The sequence below is a fragment of the Phyllostomus hastatus genome, unplaced genomic scaffold (assembly GCF_019186645.2).
Source record: "Phyllostomus hastatus isolate PE091 unplaced genomic scaffold, TTU_PhHast_1.1 phas_contig_40, whole genome shotgun sequence".
Taxonomy (NCBI): domain Eukaryota; kingdom Metazoa; phylum Chordata; class Mammalia; order Chiroptera; family Phyllostomidae; genus Phyllostomus; species Phyllostomus hastatus.
This window is the reverse complement of record NW_025333872.1, coordinates 10,099,670-10,118,145: the sequence shown is the minus strand read 5'-3', so window position 1 is coordinate 10,118,145 and position 18,476 is coordinate 10,099,670. Positions and strand designations below refer to the sequence as shown.

At 41.2% G+C, this 18,476-nt stretch overlaps 1 protein-coding gene across 1 annotated transcript; it reads right to left on the bottom strand.

Annotated features, from left to right (window-relative positions):
• Positions 1–5,545: 5,545 nt before the first annotated feature.
• Positions 5,546–17,825, bottom strand: ANKRD66 (ankyrin repeat domain 66). The gene is made up of 4 exons (XM_045843824.1): positions 17,777–17,825; positions 11,405–11,579; positions 9,112–9,340; positions 5,546–6,619 (listed from the first exon to the last, which is right to left on the bottom strand). The coding sequence occupies exons 2-4, from the start codon at positions 11,565–11,567 to the stop codon at positions 6,418–6,420; spliced, it is 594 nt and encodes a 197-aa protein (XP_045699780.1). The 5' UTR covers positions 11,568–11,579; positions 17,777–17,825; the 3' UTR covers positions 5,546–6,417.
• Between the last annotated feature and the right edge of the window lie 651 nt (positions 17,826–18,476).

Here is an 18,476-nt window from a genome sequence, read left to right as displayed (position 1 = left end):
AGGCTTTGTATAGTCCAAAATCACTGACTCTAACAAATATGAAAATCTTAAATATCTAGATCAAATGCCCGGTATAAATTCACTGTGGACCAGAAGCCTGCATGCTGTCCTTACAAACTCAGAGACTGAATGTAACCACCACATAGAATAGTCTAAACATAAAAATTCCTCACTGAAAGTAGGTCATGGAGAGTAGTCACATCCTAAGTTTGTAGTTTCCTTGAGAAAAGTCAATCTTTACCTTAACTGAGTCTGTCTATTGTCTTTTTGCATCTAATCTAACATACCTTTGGAATGTCAGGGTAATCATCTTTTCCCAGACCTCTCAGGGCACAACCGCAGAACAAGAGCAGAGACCACAGAAAACCCCTCATCATTATCCATGTTTTAGTTAAAAATCATTTTTCAATTATAGTTTACATTCAGTATTATTAGTATTAGTTTCAGGTGTACAGCATAGTGGTTAGACAACCATATACTTTACATAGTGTTCCCCTGATAATTCCAGTACCCACCAGGCACCATACACAGTTACCCTCATGGTAATCTTATTGCCTGAATACCATCTCTATGTGCTATAAATGTTAATTAACTGTCCTGTACCCAACAATGTAAAAGAAGTATGTGTTTCTCAATTTTACCTTTTTAATCCAATCTCAGAGATTTCTTGGCTTTGTTTTCTCCTGCCCCCTTACTCTAGAGCCAGTGGAGTTCATGGAACCCTTTACATCTCCTCCTTTTTCTAGTTTTTGAAGCAATGTATTTTTTTTCATTTTTGTTTCTTCATTGTTGTTCGAGTACAATTGTCTCCATTTTCCTCCCTGCCACTTCCCCCGTCCCTCCTATCCCCACCTGTCTGCTTTGGCTTTGTCCATGTGTCCTTTATACATGTTCCTTAATGACCCTTCCCCTATTTTCCCCCATTATCACCCTCCGCCTCCCCTTTGGTTACTGTCAGTTTGTTCTTTATTTCAATGTCTCTGGTTGTATTTTGCTTGCTTGTTTGTTTTGTTGATTAGGTTCTATTTATAGGTGAGATCATATGGTATTTGTCTTTTACCACCAGGCTTATTTCACTTAGCATCATGCTCTCCAGTTCATCCATGCCATCGCGAAGTGTAGGAGCTCCATCTTTCTTCCTGCTGTGTAGTATTCCATTGTGTAAATGTACCGTAGTTTTTTGACCCACTCATTTACTGATGGGCACTTGGGTTGCTTCCAATACTTAGCTATTGTAAATTGTGCTGTTATAAACATTACACCTTTTCTAATGTATAAAATAAGCTTCAAAATTTCCATTCTACAAGGCATTTTCTCAAACCCTTGAGATTTTGTTTTCCAGCAGTTGTCATCAGTTTGACTCAAATAAACTCATAAAAATTCTTACAGATTTGAACTTCCTTTTATATTGACAAGGGATAATATCCTTCTTTATTTTGGTTTCTTAGGCAGCCTGGGGCTAAGGGTCTCAGACTTACATATATAATATCAACATGAGGATTCTCATATCATAATTTTGTGACCAAATATCCAGGCCCTTCTTTAGTTTCGTCTCTGTCCCTGTTTGAGTGACTAGGTCACTTCGCAATCTAAACTCTGACTCTGTCTACCTGACAAGCTGCATTCCCTGTTTCACCACAAAACATTTTATTAGTTTGTTTTGCAGACTCCAGAGGGAACTGAGGTGTTGGCTTATGCCTTGTGATCCTGCCTATCCTGCTGACCATGTCTTATGGCTCCAACTGTTGGCCATACTTGTGACTCCATCTGCTGTCCATGAGTCACCTAAAACTACTCATTGTTCTTATCTCACAACCCCATTTATTCACCACAGACTCAGCTGACCCTTGAAAGTCCAGTTGCTCCCACCAACCAGAAAATGAATGATACAGATTTATGTTCTTGTTTCCCTAGTAACCCATCCCTTTGACTCTTGCTTTGTAAACCCTTGCCTTATTCTTCCCACTTCAGAGTGAGTTTTCAGTTCAACACAAAGGTCTTTGATTTGCAAGTCATATCAAAACAAAACACTCCTTAATTGCTCAGAAAAGCCCTGTGGAACTTTTGTTTACATACATTAGATGTAACCTTTAGATCTAGCTCTACCCTGTCCTTTTATAGGAAAGGGACTCTGTCCCAGAAGCGCTGCCCGCAGTCACATAGCCAGTTATCTGGTAAGTGAAGCCTCAAATGGCTTCTCTCTTCTTCCACTGTCATTTTTATATCATGGTACTGCCCCTGCTTCTTACACAATAACAGAAACAGCTAATTCCTCCCTACCTCTGAGGGTGGGAGAGAGCAGATAAATGCCCCAAATAACAGACCTTCCCAATGTTGCAAATCCTCACACAGGCCTTGCTGAAATGGACCGGGTATCACCTCAGAGTGAGGGTGGGACAAGTGAGGTCCACCTATTTATTACCTGTGTACCTTGTGAGGGATGAGCCCACAGTCACTGTGAAGTAATCTCAGCCACGAGGCTACTTCGCTCAGATCTTAACCTCAAGGGCCAGAAAATAGGAGGGTATCTTCATTCAGGGCTTTGACAGGCTTTGAGAGAACACTTTCCCCAAATTCCCTATTTGGTCTGATGCTAATGCTTGCTAGCAAGCCATTCTTCTTTGTTACCTATGACAATGAAGGCTGTGAAAACAAGAACCATCCCAACAATTGGCATTACCATATGGAGGGCATTGTACTAAGTGCTTGACATGCATTATATCATTTAGTTAGTTCTCACCACAATGCTGTGGCATAGGCACTGCTATTCTCCCCAACCCACAGATGAGAAAACTAGTGAAATTAAGCACCCTACCCTAGGTCCCACAGCCAGAAGAACTAGAACTCCATCCAATCCAGGCAGGCTTTAAAGGTTGCACAAGCATCAGCCAGGTGGCTTAAGGTAAGTCACTCACCTCTCAGAACTTCAGTTTGTGATGTCAGCTGGGATTAATGATATTGTTACAGGGGGGATCTGGCCAGACTGCTGGGCCAAGCGAGCGGAGGGACCCCCGAAAGAGGTCAGGAAGTGCCAGAGGTCAGCAAAGCTGCAGCTGGTGCTTGATAGATTGCCATACCCTCCAGTGAAGGTAAACAAACTAGTAGGGCTCATGACAGAGCTGGAGGAAGCTTGCACAGAGTGTGCATGGGCTGAAAATGTCACAACAGATGTGTACCATGGAGGTTTTCGTGATGGCAGGAGGAGGGGCAGAGATGCTGTGCGGGCTGATGGGTATGGTGGACGCTAGCCTGGAATGGCTGGGAATTTGGAAGCTTTCACTGCACATGGAATTCTGGGCCCAGACTTTCAAACGGAGGAGGTGCAGGAACTTGCCCTTTTTTTTCTTCCCCTCGCTCTCATGGTTGTGAGCCTGGAGTTCTCACAGGACCCGGCGGGTGCTGGGCTCCACTTGCCCCCTTTATCCCTTGCCCTTGTTCACCTGGTCAGGTGCGGGCTGGTGCTGGGGCACACCCCACTGACAGCAGCCCACAGGACACTGTGGCTCTGCTCTGCACGGGTCCCTGACATTGCCCCTTCTCTCGTTCAGATATCAGCACACAGATACATGGCCCAGAGGCACGAGCAGAAATGGGCACCAGACTCCACAGATGGAGCCCCTGGCAGGACCAGTGGCGTGGTCAGCAGTGGCCACGAGCCCCAGGAGAGGAAAGAACTTGTGGTGAGGCAGTGACGATGCAGACCCCACAAGTGCACACTCCACGGAGAGAGCCTGAAGCTGGAGACTCGTTCATGTAACAGACATGAGCAGACAGATGTGAGTGGAGTGAAGTGTCTGTATGCTGACTCTAGCTTTGGAGGTGGCTGGGTTCTATCTGTGTTTTGCAGAAGAGATTGGCCTGGATCCCAGGAGCCCCAGCTCCACCAAATTGAGCAACCTTTTAATAAAGACCTCTTTCCTTTCCCATCAATCTTTGTGTTTTGCCTGTGTTTGGTGGCAGGTGGCCAAATCCCACTTTGTTGGGTAACAATACCTGCCTCGAAGGTGTGTCATGCCTGTGAAGTGCTTAATATAGACTCCACACTGCAGCCAATTCTTCATACAAAAACGTGATTTTAAGGCCCTCTTCCTGTTATTCTCATTTACTATATAAAAAACATGGGAGAACAAATATATTCCTTCTCTTAATACTTCAATGAGAATAAGAATGAATGGAGGGCCTAGTGAAGACCCTGGGAGACCAGGGGGTTATGGACACAGGAGAGAACCCAAAGAACAGTTAACACAGTTTAGTCTAAGTCTGACAGTCAGTGAAAGACAGGCTATTACCCATGTCATAAAACTAGACAGAGGATATTTATGGACTGGACAACAGGGAGCCTCATTTGACTAGTGAAAGGAGGGCACCTTTGGGATTCCCAGTGAAAAAGTGAGCTCACTTCTATGGTGATAATACAAGAGCCATTACGTGGGCCAGCTACAGAGTGCCAATGCCAGCATTTACACACAGCCCCTCACCTCATCCCCCACAGCAACCCCAGAAAGTAAGGATCATTTTGCCTATTTTATACAAGAGGATACAATCCTAAATCTGCTTGATTCATAAGCCCATGATCTTAAAACTGTACTTACTAGAACAGGCTGGTTGCAAGTGGAAAACAACAAAAAGAGGAAACAGAATTATGAAAGCAGTATTTCACAGATTTCCTGAGTAAGAAACCAAAACTAGAAACTAGAAACTTGTACTCTTCTCTCTTTCTCTCTGTGTCTGTCTCTCCTCCTATGCCCTCAGTCCTATTGTACAATCAGCCACTCCATACTTCTGAGGTTATGTGCTACAGATCCGTCTTCTATCAGACCCTTTTCAAGTTCCCAGGAGAATCATATTGGTCCCGTTTGAGTCAGGTGTCTTCTAATGTTTATACTGGTTGGGTACCAGTACAAGCATGGCAGGCAGAAACCACCCCTGGTAACTGAAGGGAATAAAGAAAGGGGATTGAAGCACTGGCTGGCGTAGCTCAGTGGATTGAGCGTGGGCTGCGAACCAAAGTGTTGCGGGTTTGATTCCCAGTCAGGGTACATGCCTGGATTGCAGGCCATGACCCCCAGCAACTGCACATTGATGTTTCTCTCTCTCTTTCTCCCTCCATTCCCTCTCTAAAAATAAAAAAATAAATAAAATCTTTTAAAAAAAAGAAAGGGGATTGATGTTTGGGGTGGATGAACACTGGAAAGGTATCTTCCTAGCTGTACTACTTCCCTATAATATGTTCAAGCATTTATTTATTTATTTCAGAAAACTCAAACCTAACATGACCTGCATTAACATAAACATTAGTTGAGAAATGTGTAATAAAGATTATAGGTGCCTAAAGACAAGTGCTTCAGACAGAGAAATGAGCAAACCTGGAGTGTATGGTAGTCAAGTAAGTGCAGCAGGCCGGCTGCCTAATTTAAATATTTTTTAGTTGCTATGACAGTGCTGTCTGATAGGGAAAAAAGCAAGCTACAAACATAATTTTAAACATTTTAGTAGCCACTTCTTTTTTAAATGAAAGAGGTAAGTTCATGTTAATAATATATTTTATTTAACCCAACATCCATATTATCATTTCAACATGTAATCAATATTAAATAGTAATAATGATCTACTTTACATTTTTGTACTACATCTTCAAAAATCTGATATGTGTGTTTCATTTACAGCACATCTCAATTTAGATACAATATTTTCATTGGAAATATCTGATCTGTATTAGACTTCCTAAAATTTACAGTTAAATAAGTAAAGTTGTAATCACATGTTCCATTATTTTATACTATCTCTCATTAATTACACAGGATACAATTAATTCATGTCATGAGTTTCAGGTACATCCCACTCAGCTGACCCATCACCCCGACTGCTCCTCCTGTGCAGAAGTGATCATCAGTGAAATGCCATGCAGAGATTGTGGGCCCCTACCCCAAAAGACAAAAATAGCTAGAAAATGGGAGATACACTCATTCACCTCTTTGTTTACTCTAGATGATAATAAATAATTTTTTCATTGATTGACTAAACAGTGTTTTAGTAATTTTTGAGGGGGTTTTTTTGTATTTAAACAACCTAGTTTCCTTAGGGAGAGTTTTTCTGAAATTCTATAATTGCTTGTGGGGGTCAGGAGATGCTGATAAGTGCAAATCACTGAAGACAAAAGGCAAGCAGCTGACACTGTCTCCTGTTGGCAATTCTTGTGGACAGTAGGTATTAGCAAGAGACAATGGTTGGTGTGCAGAGCACCAAGGAAAGACTTCCAGGTTGAATGACAAGTTGTCAGCTACCAGTAGAAGCCATTTGGATAATGGTCTAAAAGTAAAATCTTTTAAATACAGCCCACATCTGACAACCTCTGGTCTGGTGCCAGGGAAAGTCTCCCACCAGACAACGTACGTTCTAGTCCCTTTGGCCTAGGTCTTACACTCTCTTCTCTTTGTTATTGCTAAGCCTCATGGGGCCTCGACTTTTCTTATGCTTTTTCTTATTAGTATTTTGATTTGAAGAAGGTAGTGACAGCTCCATCTCCCTTTTCTTGGCATCCCAGTCTTGGTCCCGCTGGTCCAGCAGCAGCCCCTTCTGCCTGGCAATTCTGCGGTGGTCACGGCACTCGGGCTCGGCCCTAGGGAAGGGGGAGACAGTGACTCTCAGAGACCACTCAGGAGAGATGGCCAGGCTTTGAAATGGACCTCTCTTCTGACCCTCTGCACACAGCCTGGGCACCTCAGAGGTCCAGCCCAAAGGAAGGAGGCCAAGTTCAAGCATTTCCAAGTGTATATTAGGGAGGCCTTAGACACTAAAAAAACTACTTGGAGGTGGAGAAAACCAGAGTGCCAGAGTGAGATGTTATCAGAATCAGACAGTTAGGCACATAGCTTGAAGAAGGTAATTCTTGAAGTGCTAATTCTTGAAGTGCTTGCATTTCTACAATGAACAGCATATTACTAGAGGCTGTTTTTCTTAATTTATGTGTATTTTTATTGTTCTTAATTATGAAAGCCATGTATGTTCATTATAAAAAGTTTAAAAGTACAGAAACATATATGAAAATAAAAATGGCTAATAATTGTGTATGTACTGGATGTATAGATGGATTCATGTAAGGAATGGTTATTGGTGATAGGTAGGTCATTAGACAGATGGATGAATAGATTGTCACACACACATGAACAATGAGAAGTGTACATATGTACTGGTATATATATGGGTCAAAGGTGAGTATGTGACTTGCCAAAAGGCATCGGTGAAAGGCACTTCACAGAAATAAAATTTGAGCCAGCATGAAGACCAGTGGAATTTGAGAGAACAGTATGTAAGTGCAAAGCATTATACAAAGCATAATTCATTCAGGGGATAGAAAATCTGCATGTCCCTCAATTTCCCTTCTCCCAATAAGCTGGCAGTGACCTTTCAATAATCAGATCACATACATTGTGTCCCTCAATATTCATTGTCCCTCCTCTGCCCTGTTCTTATGACCCTTGTCACTTCTATCTTATATTACTGTCATTTATGTCAATAAGTTATCTCTTGTCCCTATTAGGGAACTTCTTGATGTCCCAGTACTGTATCAGATTTATCTTTCGATCCTTTTTAGTATCCAGTTCAATGCCACACACATAGTAGGACTCCAAAGTATTTGTTGAATGAGACAGGCACTACTTAGTGAAGATGGATCAGAAGTTGAATTAGCTAGGATCCCTCAGATATTCAGAAAATTGTCAAATACTATCTAGGCTTCTTTTAAACTCTCTTACATTCTTTCTCTTGATCATGTTCACCCAGGAGCTCACTCAGTTGCAACGTGAGTTGCAAGGAATTTCTAAGAAATTCCTTATGATCTTTTTACCTATAATCTAATTGCCTTCAATCCTATCTCAACAATACTTCTGCCTCTCCTACTAGAAGAGTAACTTAGCTGAGCATCTCTTTTAGCTTGTCATTTCTTTAATGAGCTCACACTCATATGTTTGCCCAGCTCCTTATGGCCAACCACTAGCCCACCTGACCTTGTTCTCCACTTCTCTCTGGTGTGACACTCTGCTTAGCCAGGCCGCTCACTTTTCCACTGCCTCTCCACCTCCTCACATGTACATACAACCTGTGCACATTTCCAACCTGGTGTCTTTCCTCCCAATCAAGAATCTTTTTCCTTCCTTCATTAGCCAGGTCTTAGCCATCTTTCAAGGTCCAGATTCATTTCTCCTTAACCAGGATTTCTTCTCTCTAAACCCCATGACCATCAGAGGGAAGTTCTTCATGGGAGATGACGGTAAGTAGCGATGACTTACACATGATGCGTTTTTTTTTTTTTTTTTGTCTGCTCAGCACTCTCTGCTCACTTGTCCTGGTAACAGCACTCCCAACTATTTGGAGGAACCACTCCTCCCCCACTTCACTTATCCTGGGGTGCCTTTCATGCTCAGCCACCCTTTGGCCACTGAGAGGGGCCAAGATCACTCAGAGAAAGTCAGTGGAGGGAAGCCAAGGGCAGAACCCTGAGGAATTTCACCAATTCACTCAGGACTGAGTAAAAATAGGTGCTTAGAAAAAATTAGGAGGAGAAATAGATCAGTAGATGGAGAATTAGAAAAGAGTAGCATCAGCTGCAGCAAAAGACAAGCGTTTCAAGAGTATCAGATATCAAATTAAGTGGAGGCAAGATATGAACTGAGAAGAGGCCATTGATTTGAGAGCAAGACTCCTTGGCAGCACGGATGAGGGCTGATTTAGCACAATGATAACTCTTATACCATGTCCCATTTTCCAACTTGCTGCTGTCCTACCTCTCTTATCTGAGATCATTTTTGTATAATCTAAAATAATAATTATAATAATTATATGTTATGGCATTAAAATGATAGTAATGTATAATTACAAAAATTATAATTTTGTATAATGTATAAGTAATAGATTTTACATAACCTAACACACAATAGTTTCTACACCAAATTTGTCATTTCAGTAAAAAATGAATAAAAACAACTCAAACAATAGTTGTCTGAATTTCCTCCTTTCATTTTCGTTGACCTAAGATCACTGAGTCAGCAAAGACGTTGGTCACAAGCTCCTGTTTCTCTGTCCTTTCAATAGTGAGAAATGAATGGAACTTACTTCTCCAGGAATGCCACACAGGCTTTCTGCCCGTAGATCTGTGCGATCCTCTTTGGTGTGTCTCCAAAGAAGTCGGGGGCATCGATGGCGGCGTGCAATGCATGGAGAGTTTTGAGCACGTTCAGGTGGCCTGACTCAGCTGCAAAATGAGCTGGGGTCCAACCCACATCAGTGACCAGGCAGGGTCTGGCTCCATATCGTATGAGGAGCTGCAGCACCTCCATATTCCCTTAGGTGCGCCAAGAAGAAATAGGAGAGGATTAAGATTAAAATATCTCTGCCAGCCGGAGGCCAGGGCTAATTTAGGCAGCATGAAAGAGGGGAAGAAATTGGCCTTCAAGGCCCCTCCATCTTCCTAGCATCCTTCCCTCCTTCCCTTTTTTCTCCTTAGGAAGGACCCATCACCCCCCTCCCCTTACGCCTGAAGAACTGAGCTCTCACCCAGGGTCCAAGGCCCTGTAAGTATTCCCTCTACTCCTTCCCAGGCACTCTCCTCCCCGTCCATTCCTGCAGCCCTAACTGGAAATAGTGCTTTCTCTCCCAAGTCACTCCACCCCTTCCTATGCTGGCACCGACAGGGCTGGCTGCTCTTGGCAGTCCCAAGGCTGATTTCAAAAACAAATATTTTGCTACAGCATGGATGGACCTTGAGGGCATTATGCAAAGTCAGACAGAGAAAGACATAGGTGAGTCAGACAGAGAAAGAGAGATACCATATGACCTCACTTATGTGTGTGATCTAAAAAAAAACTGAAGCCAAGCTCATAGGTACAGAAAAAAAGATTGTATTAGTGGATTCTAGAAGTGGGTGGTGGGGTGAAATGGGTGAAGGTGATCAAAAGGTACAAACTTCCAGTTATAAGATAAGTTCTGGGAATGTAATGTGTAGCCTGGTGACTATAGTTAATCATACTGTACTACATATTTGAAAACTCCAAAGAGAATAGATCTTAAAACTTATGACAAGAAAAAAGATTGTAACTATGGATAGAGATGGATATTAACTACACTTTTTGTGGTGATCATATTACAATACATACAAAAATCAAATCATTATATTGTACACCTGAAACTGATAAAACATTATATGTCAATTGTACCTCAATTAAGAATATTTGAAGTCCCACATACATTATAGCTAGGAAAGATTGATTGTATAGGCTTTCTGCTCAGATAGGTGGGACTTCTTATCTGACAATAAATACCAGTTACTAAACACCAGTTACTAGTTTCTATGTCACCCCAGACAAGCAATAAATGTCTACAGCTCAGTTTCCTCATTTGTAAATTAAGGATATCACCACTTACTTCACTGAGTTCTTGTGAAGTAGAAATAAAATCACAGACATGAATTACATATAACATATAGCAAGTGTTTGCTAAAAGGTCTCTGATATAGCTACCATGACATTGCACTTAAATTTTTGCAAAATACTCCCAATTGATTTCTCTATAGCCAGTGTTGCTTCCTGCCAATCCATGCTCTGAGCACTCCTTTGGAGGTTCTAGCAGGGGAGCACAGCTACTCATATACCCTTGACCGAAGACCGGTCCTCTCCTCTAGTTGGGAAGGTTGTCCTCTTCGACCGAGTGCACAGCTTCGGGAGGGACGCACATGGATCGGTGAGGGACGAAGGGGACACCTGCCTAGCCAGCCAGATCAGCCGAATCAACCCTGGCGATCAATGGGGTGACAGATGTAGCAGCCAGATCTCCCTCACATCCCCTGCCAATCCATTCTTTATACAGGAGATAAAACAAATTTTTAGAAAGCAAAGCGGACTGTAACATTTTCTTAGTTAACATTCTTCACTGACGTTCTATTGCCAAAGGCCTTGACAAGCCCATTGGCTGAATTTTTGCCACTATCCTCCTCCAATTCTATAACTGAGCCATGTTAGGCATGGGATATACAGCAACAAACAAGAAAAAGGCCCTGTCCTGCTACAGAAACAATGCTTCATTCCCATTAGAGGTCAGGAGGGCAGAGGACCAATATTAATTGAGAGCAGACGATGTGCTGGGCACAGTACACCCTTTATCTCACTGAATCCTCACTACAAGACTCCAAGGTAGCATTATTGTTCCCATTATACAGATGAATAAACTAAGGCCTACAGACATTAAATAACTTGGTAAGGTGCTATTCCCAGTAAGTGAAGGTGCCAGGATTGAAATGTCCCAATTGGCTCCCAAGAAATGTTCTTCTACTTCCCCACACAGACTACTGACCGGTGCCTTCATGAATGATGGACTTAAGGGGATGGGTTCTACCTCAGCATTGTCCACTCACCTTTGATTGCTGCCCAGTGAAGTGGGGTTCGGTCATTCCAGTCCACATCCTTGTAGTTTGGGTCACAGAGACCTTTCTTCAGAATCTTTTTCACTGAATTGTACTCCCCTGCAGCCACAGCTTGGTGGAGCTTGGTCATGTCTGACATTTTGGTCAATTCCATGACAAAAAACAACTGTGGGAAAAACATGCCACTTAGGAATTCTCCACAGCTTTTTATTCCTGGTGAGGAATCTTTATCATAAATTTGCATCCAGGTTGCTTCATGTGTGTGCTCTGCTGAGTGTATTTGGATCCTAGCTCCTGTGGTTAGTGTGTGTCCCTCACCTACCCAAATCTATTAATGGTTCCCTTCTGCCTCCAGGACTACAGGCTACATACAGTCATGGGCTGGCACTTGTTATTTGTCCTCAAACCACTTTCCAGGGCTGGTAGCGTGACTCTGAGTTAATTGTGCAATTCTGTGCCTTACATTCCTCATCTGTGGAACGAGAACAATGTGCTGAGGCTGTTGTAAGGGTACAGTGACAATCCACATGAAAAGTTTGTACTGGGTACAGAATATATACGCCATGGAAATTAAATACCATTGCTACGTCAATTCAGGAGATGGACAAAATGTAAACATACAAATAAAATGGCTAAAATTATTTACAGCATTAACATACAAACCAACAATTCTCATTGTCTTAGATGCTTGGGAATCCTTGAAAGTCTTTCACAAGATTCATGAGGTCAAAATGACTTTAATTATAATATGAAAATATCTTTGGCCTTGTACACAGTGCTGACAATTGCCCTGATGGTGCACATGCAAAGGGGTAGAAAAGCTGCTGGTGTCTTAGCACAAGGAAAGGAGTAGTGGGCAGTGGCCCTAGATGGGACCAGCAGTCATGGTAACCTTTACTGCCACACATGTGCAGTTAAAAAAAAAGCTAATTTCAGTAAAGAAAGTAAAGCAATAAGAATTATTAGCTTTTATAAAATTTTCAGCCTTGATTACATGACTTAATGAAAGGAATTTTAAAATAATAAAATATGTCAACATGTGGAATGCCTGCATAACTCCATGAACCCATATGTTCTGTATGACAAGGACAGAATTTTGCAAAATCTCACATGGGAACAGAGACCAATTCAAAACAGGCCAATGCATTTTAGTTCAATGAAGTTTAATTTAGAGTATGAAAAGCACACTGAGATCATTTTAGATTCCAACTGACATTCAAAGCACTACCACTTGTCCAGTTTCGGTGCAGTATCAAAAAAAATGTTCACAGTATCTGAAAAGGATATAAAATACTCCTCCTTTTTCCAGCTTCATATATGTGTCAAACCAAATTTTCTTTATATTCTTCAACCAGAACAACAAACTGAATGCAGAAGCAAATATGAGAATACAGCTGTCTTCTATTAAGCCACATATTAAGAAGATTTGACAAAAAGTAAAACAATGCCACTCTTCTTCACATTTTTTTATTTTATAAAAATAGTTAATTTTCATAAAAATATTTATATTATTCTCTATTATGCTTATTATTATTTTTGCAAGTGAATTAATCCACATTTAAAAATTTTTTGTTTTAATTTCTAATGGGATAAATATCAATAGCTATAATCCACATTAAAAAAACTCCCTTTGGGATTCTCAGTAATTTTTAAAAATGGAAAGGAATCCTGAAACCAAAAAGTTTGAGAATTACTGATGTAACAAAAAAGGGGCTGAGATATAGGGAAAAAAAAGAATGAGAAGAGAGCCACTTGAAAAGGGGCTATTAGAAACGTTTCTTTGATCCCAACATTGAAGTTGAGATGTTTAGAAGTTGGAGTCAAATGCAGTTGTGGTCCAGCAGCAGCAGCTGCCAGCACACTTCAGAAACCAAATTACTGGGCCCCAAATCAGGCCTACTGAATGAGACACTGGGGTGGGAGGAGCAATCCATGTTACAGTCAGTCCTCCAGGTGAGTCTGATGTATGAAGACATATGAGAGCCAACCCAGAGTGGGAGAGAAGGAAGCAACGTTATTTATGTGCAACATCCGAAGTGTTATGATGGAGGTGATTTTCTGGGGACAGAAGGAAACAACATTCACCAAGACTAGGAAGTGAAAGGCACTCTCTCTCTAAAAGTGACCTAAGTTGGGTCCCAAAAGAATGATGAACAAAATAGAAACAGAGGGCCGGGCACATGAAACAAACTGACAGCTGTCAGAGGGAAGGGGAAGGGGAAGACTAGATGGAGGAAGGTGAAGGGACTGGCTGAAGAACACACATGCATAACCCGTGGGCGCAGACAGCAGTGTGGTGATGGCCAGAGGGAAGGGGGTGAGGGCCAGGGGCAGGTGGGCAAAAGGAAGGAAAATGGGGAACTCTGTAATAATATAGACAATAAAAATAAAGAAAAAAGAAATTATAGAACATGGAATAAAGTTTTTTTGTTATGTACAATAATACCACAAAATATGACAACTATAGTCATTCTTCTTACAGCTCTAAGTTTGCTTATACCATTCACTTGAGGGGGTTTCTTATGCTATGTAATGCTTAATAGCACAAAGTCAAAATAAAATATATTTTAAATAAGTTTTACCACCTATAATTGAAATAAAATTAAAGCCACAAACATTATTTTTTAGAAAGGATTGTCTTATGGTAGTGTCATGTATTTATGTATCTGTGTGTTTATTATGGTTTAAAGAAAATCATCTTCTGATAAAATATCTAGAGATACCCTATGTGGAATAATTAATTGATTCACCTTTTAAACAAATTATTGGACATTTCCACTGTGCAACACAAAATCATATTCTTCTTGTTATAAAATCATTCAAGAATTTCATCCAATGTTTTGAATGTTATGTTTCTATTTTAATATTGTAACTAAATTTACTTTTAAATAGTTAAAAAAGAAAAGCAGGAATAAGTCACCTTGGGCGCTGACAGTGGCGGAGGGTCCCAGCTCAGGCGCAGCACGTCTGTGGCGGGAAGGCACACTCTGCCGAGTGCAAGCCCTTCACCTCTAGTGTGTAGACCAACGGTCCGCAGATTTTATTATAAAATGCTAGATAGGAAAGTTAAAAATGCTTTTGAGGCTTTGTGGGCCAACAGGTAAAATCAAGACTGTTATGTAACAAGAAAAACTCCTGCCTGCTTTAACGGGGATGCGGTCCCCTAGGAAAGAGCTGGTGATGGTGGGCAAGCATGGTTTGTGCCCAGCACCGCTCAGCCAGAGACATTCTCAGGGCGAAGAGCAACCTGCCTGAGTAGGAAGGGCTGGCAGGTGGGATGGTCACTTTCATTCTCCCCCAGGATGCTCAGATCCCAGCACACTCTCCTCTCCAAGAGCCCGACTGTTGCAAGTTGGCAGCTGGCGGGAGGCAAGGTGACTTCACCAGACTAGGGCTTCACTGCTCAGTGCCCTGTAGTTGCCAGCAGTAGAGTCCCCAAAGTGTAGGTGGTGAGCAGCAGGTCCCTGAGCAGTGGCTAGGCACAGCAGTGGGCTCCAGAGGCAAGTGCTGAGAGGAAATGAGGGACTTGGGGCACAGAGAGTGACCTCAGCTGGCTTCCCCAGGCCCACAGTGCTTGCCCAGTGAGGCCCACCTCCATAGGTGCTGACCATGAGCCTACCGAAACAGGGAGGGAGCCAGATTTGCATTGGAGATTAGTTTTACCAGCCTCTGGTGTGTATGAAGTATCTGGGATCTTGTCAAAATGCAGGTGCTGATTCAGTAGGATGGGGATGGGGCCTGAGATCCTGCATTTGTAACAAGTCCACATAGCAGCTACTAGTTCACAAACCACACACTGGGTAGCAATAGCTCTGTAGCTACAAACTGGGGAGAGAGTGGAAGTAAGGTAGAAGCAGTCTGGCTGAATCGCTGGTGGGTTTAAACAGTAGATGCCTGGGCCTCAGACCAAAGGTGTTTAGCATCTCTGAGTGTCTGGGCAAAGACAAGGCTTTTAGCGTGAAGTGGGTACTCAGTGCATATGTTAGGTAACAAAAGATGGTACAGGATTTTATTTTGTTTTCATAGAAAACCCTTATACCGGTGTGTTCAATCAATGATAAAATAAAATGATAAACAAAGGTGCCAGATGGTTTCTAATCTGCAGGTGTCACAAAAATCCAAACCATTTTTAGCACCAGTGCATGGAAGCCTCTTTTCCTGCCGTTCACACAAACCTTTATGCAGGTTTACACTTAAATAAATCCCACTTGTTTTACATGTGAGTTCATACCAAGAAAATTCTACAACTGCCCATGGATAAATTACAATTTAAGTAGACATCTCAATGGGTAGGTAGCTAAATTTATTTGCAGAGAAATTGATGAACTGATCCTAAAAACTCATGGAAATGTTAAGGGACTTGGAATGGCCAAAGAAACCGTGAAAAAGAAGAATAAAGTAGGATTCACACTTCCTGATTTCTAAATGACTAAAAAGATACAATAATCATGGCAGTATGGTACAAAGCATGTCATGCAGCCTAAAGATAGACATTTGGAACAACAGAATAGAATTGAGAGTCCCAAAATAACTTTACATTTACAGTCAATTGATTTGCAACAAAGATACCAGGAAAATTCAATGGGGAATAAATGGTCCTGGAATGGTATCGGCACAATTGGCTATCCATATACAAAAGAATGAAGTTGGTCCTCTACCTCACGCCATATACAAAAGTTAACTTAATGTACAACAGACCTGCATATATATCCTATAACTAAAACAGTTAGGAGAAAACAAGGAGGTAAATCTTTATTGTGTTGGGTTAGACAGTGGTTTACAGATAGAACAACAAAAGCACAAGCACAAATGAAAAAATTAAATAAATTGCATTTCACTAAAATTAAAAATGTTCTATAAATGATACCTTTGAGAAAGTATAAAACAACTACAGAATAGGAGAAAGTATTTGCAAATCATATAAATGATAAGAAATTTGTATCCAAAATATATAAAGAACTGTTACAACTAAACAATAAAAAAACAAATAACTCAATTAAAAATGGTCAAAGAATATAAACAAAAGTTTCTCCAAAACAAATATGCACATAGCCAACAGTGCATGACAGGTGCTCAGCATCATTAGTCACTACGGAAATGCAAATCAAAACCACAATGAGACACCACTTCACACACACTAGAATAACTATAATAAAAAAGACAAATAATCACAACTGTTGGCAAGGATATAGAGGACTTGGAACCCTCATACACTGTGGTGGAAATACAAAATGGCACAGACACTTTGGAAAGCAGTTTGATAGTTTTTCAAAAGGTTAAACATAAGAGTTATTATTATGTGACCAGTAATTCTAATTTCAGGTATATACCTAAAAGAAATGAAAACACATGTCCACATAAAAGCTTGTACACCAATGTTTACAGCAACATTATTCATAATATCCCTAAAGTGGAAACAGTCCAAGTGTCCATTACTGGACAAATACATAAAGAAAATGTGGGATACTCACACAGTGGAATATTATTTGACAATGAAAAAGGAACGAGGTGCTACTACATGCCATAACATGGATGAATCTTGAAAATATGCTAAGTGAAAGAAGCTAGTCACAAAAGACCACATATTTTAAGATTCTATTTATGTGAAATGTCCAGAATAGGCAAATCTATAAAAATAGAACATTGATTATTGCTTGCTTAGCACTAGAATGAGGTAGGGGTGGGAAGTGCCTGCTAAAAAATACAGGATTTTTAGCCCTGGCTGGTGTAGCTCATTGGATTGAGAGTGGGCTGCAAACCAAAATGTTGCTGGTTTGATTCCTAGTCAGGACACATGCCTGGGTTGCAGGCCAGGTCCCCAGTAGGGGGCACATGAGAGGCAACCACACATTGATGTTTCTCTTCCTCTCTTTCTCCCTCCCTTCCCTTCTTTCTAAAAATAAATAAAATCTTTAAAAATATATTTTTTAAAAGTACAGGATTTCTCTTTGTGGTGATAAAATGTTCTAAAATTAAATAGTGGACGGTGATGCTTTGACAGCTTTGAACATATTAAAAACCATGAATTGTGTACTTTAAGTAGGTGAATTCTATGGTATGTAAATTATATCTCAACAAAGCTGTCTATAAATGATACTATAAATTAGATGCTTTCTTAAAAGAACAAAAAAGTTATTTGTAGAAAACATACACAATTCACAAGCCTACCACTGACTACTAAAATTTAGCAAATTTTTCTTCACATGAATCCCTGTATATCTAAGTGTGCCTGAATCTCTATCTTCCTGGTACAGGTGTCACAATGTAACAAAGTAGCCAAGAAATATAAACTCTAATGAATATGAATAATCTAGAATAACAGCAGCAAACATCTGAAGACAAGAATAATACAGCAATACTCACTGTCTTGTTTTAAAGAGACTCACTCAGTGCCGGCAGGAAGTCCCAGCAGCCAGTCTTGTTGTTTAGCACCATGGAAACTGACCCCTCCTCTCTTCCTCATTAAAGCCTGTCAATTATCCTCAGCTTCACTGGGTGGTAACTCTCTAGTGGATGCGGACTGCCCCTCTGCTTTGCACTGAAACTGGTCAGCAATTCCAGTCTGTTTCCACAGTCCAAGTGTGGTCCCTGGCATGTTAATTTCAAATGGCATTTAATCAAAAAAACATGAAAATTGGAAAACTGATGGGCAGTCCACAGGACAGTGTGGAGTAGTGGGGGACCAGGTGCCCTCCTCACATTCAGGACCAGCTGGGAGAACTTGGACAAAGCCCTTAACTTTGCTGAACCTCTTATCTCACCAGTAAAATGAAGTTTTAACATCTTTCCCTAGGGCTGTGAAAGATGAGCAGCTGAAATAATTTATGAAGCTCCTGGCACAGGGTAGAGGGAGGGAGGGAGGAAAACTTTAGGTGCTTTCTCACCTCCCCTTTCTGCTCCCTTACTCTAAGCATCTACTATCTTTATGATGATGCTACTCTAAAGAGACGTTCTTCCTCCCTCTCTCTCCCCTCCGTCCCTCTATCCCATACTTCCTTTCTCCTCTCACTTCTACTCCTCCTCCTATTCCTCTTCCTCCTCCTCTCTCTCTCTCTTATCCTTT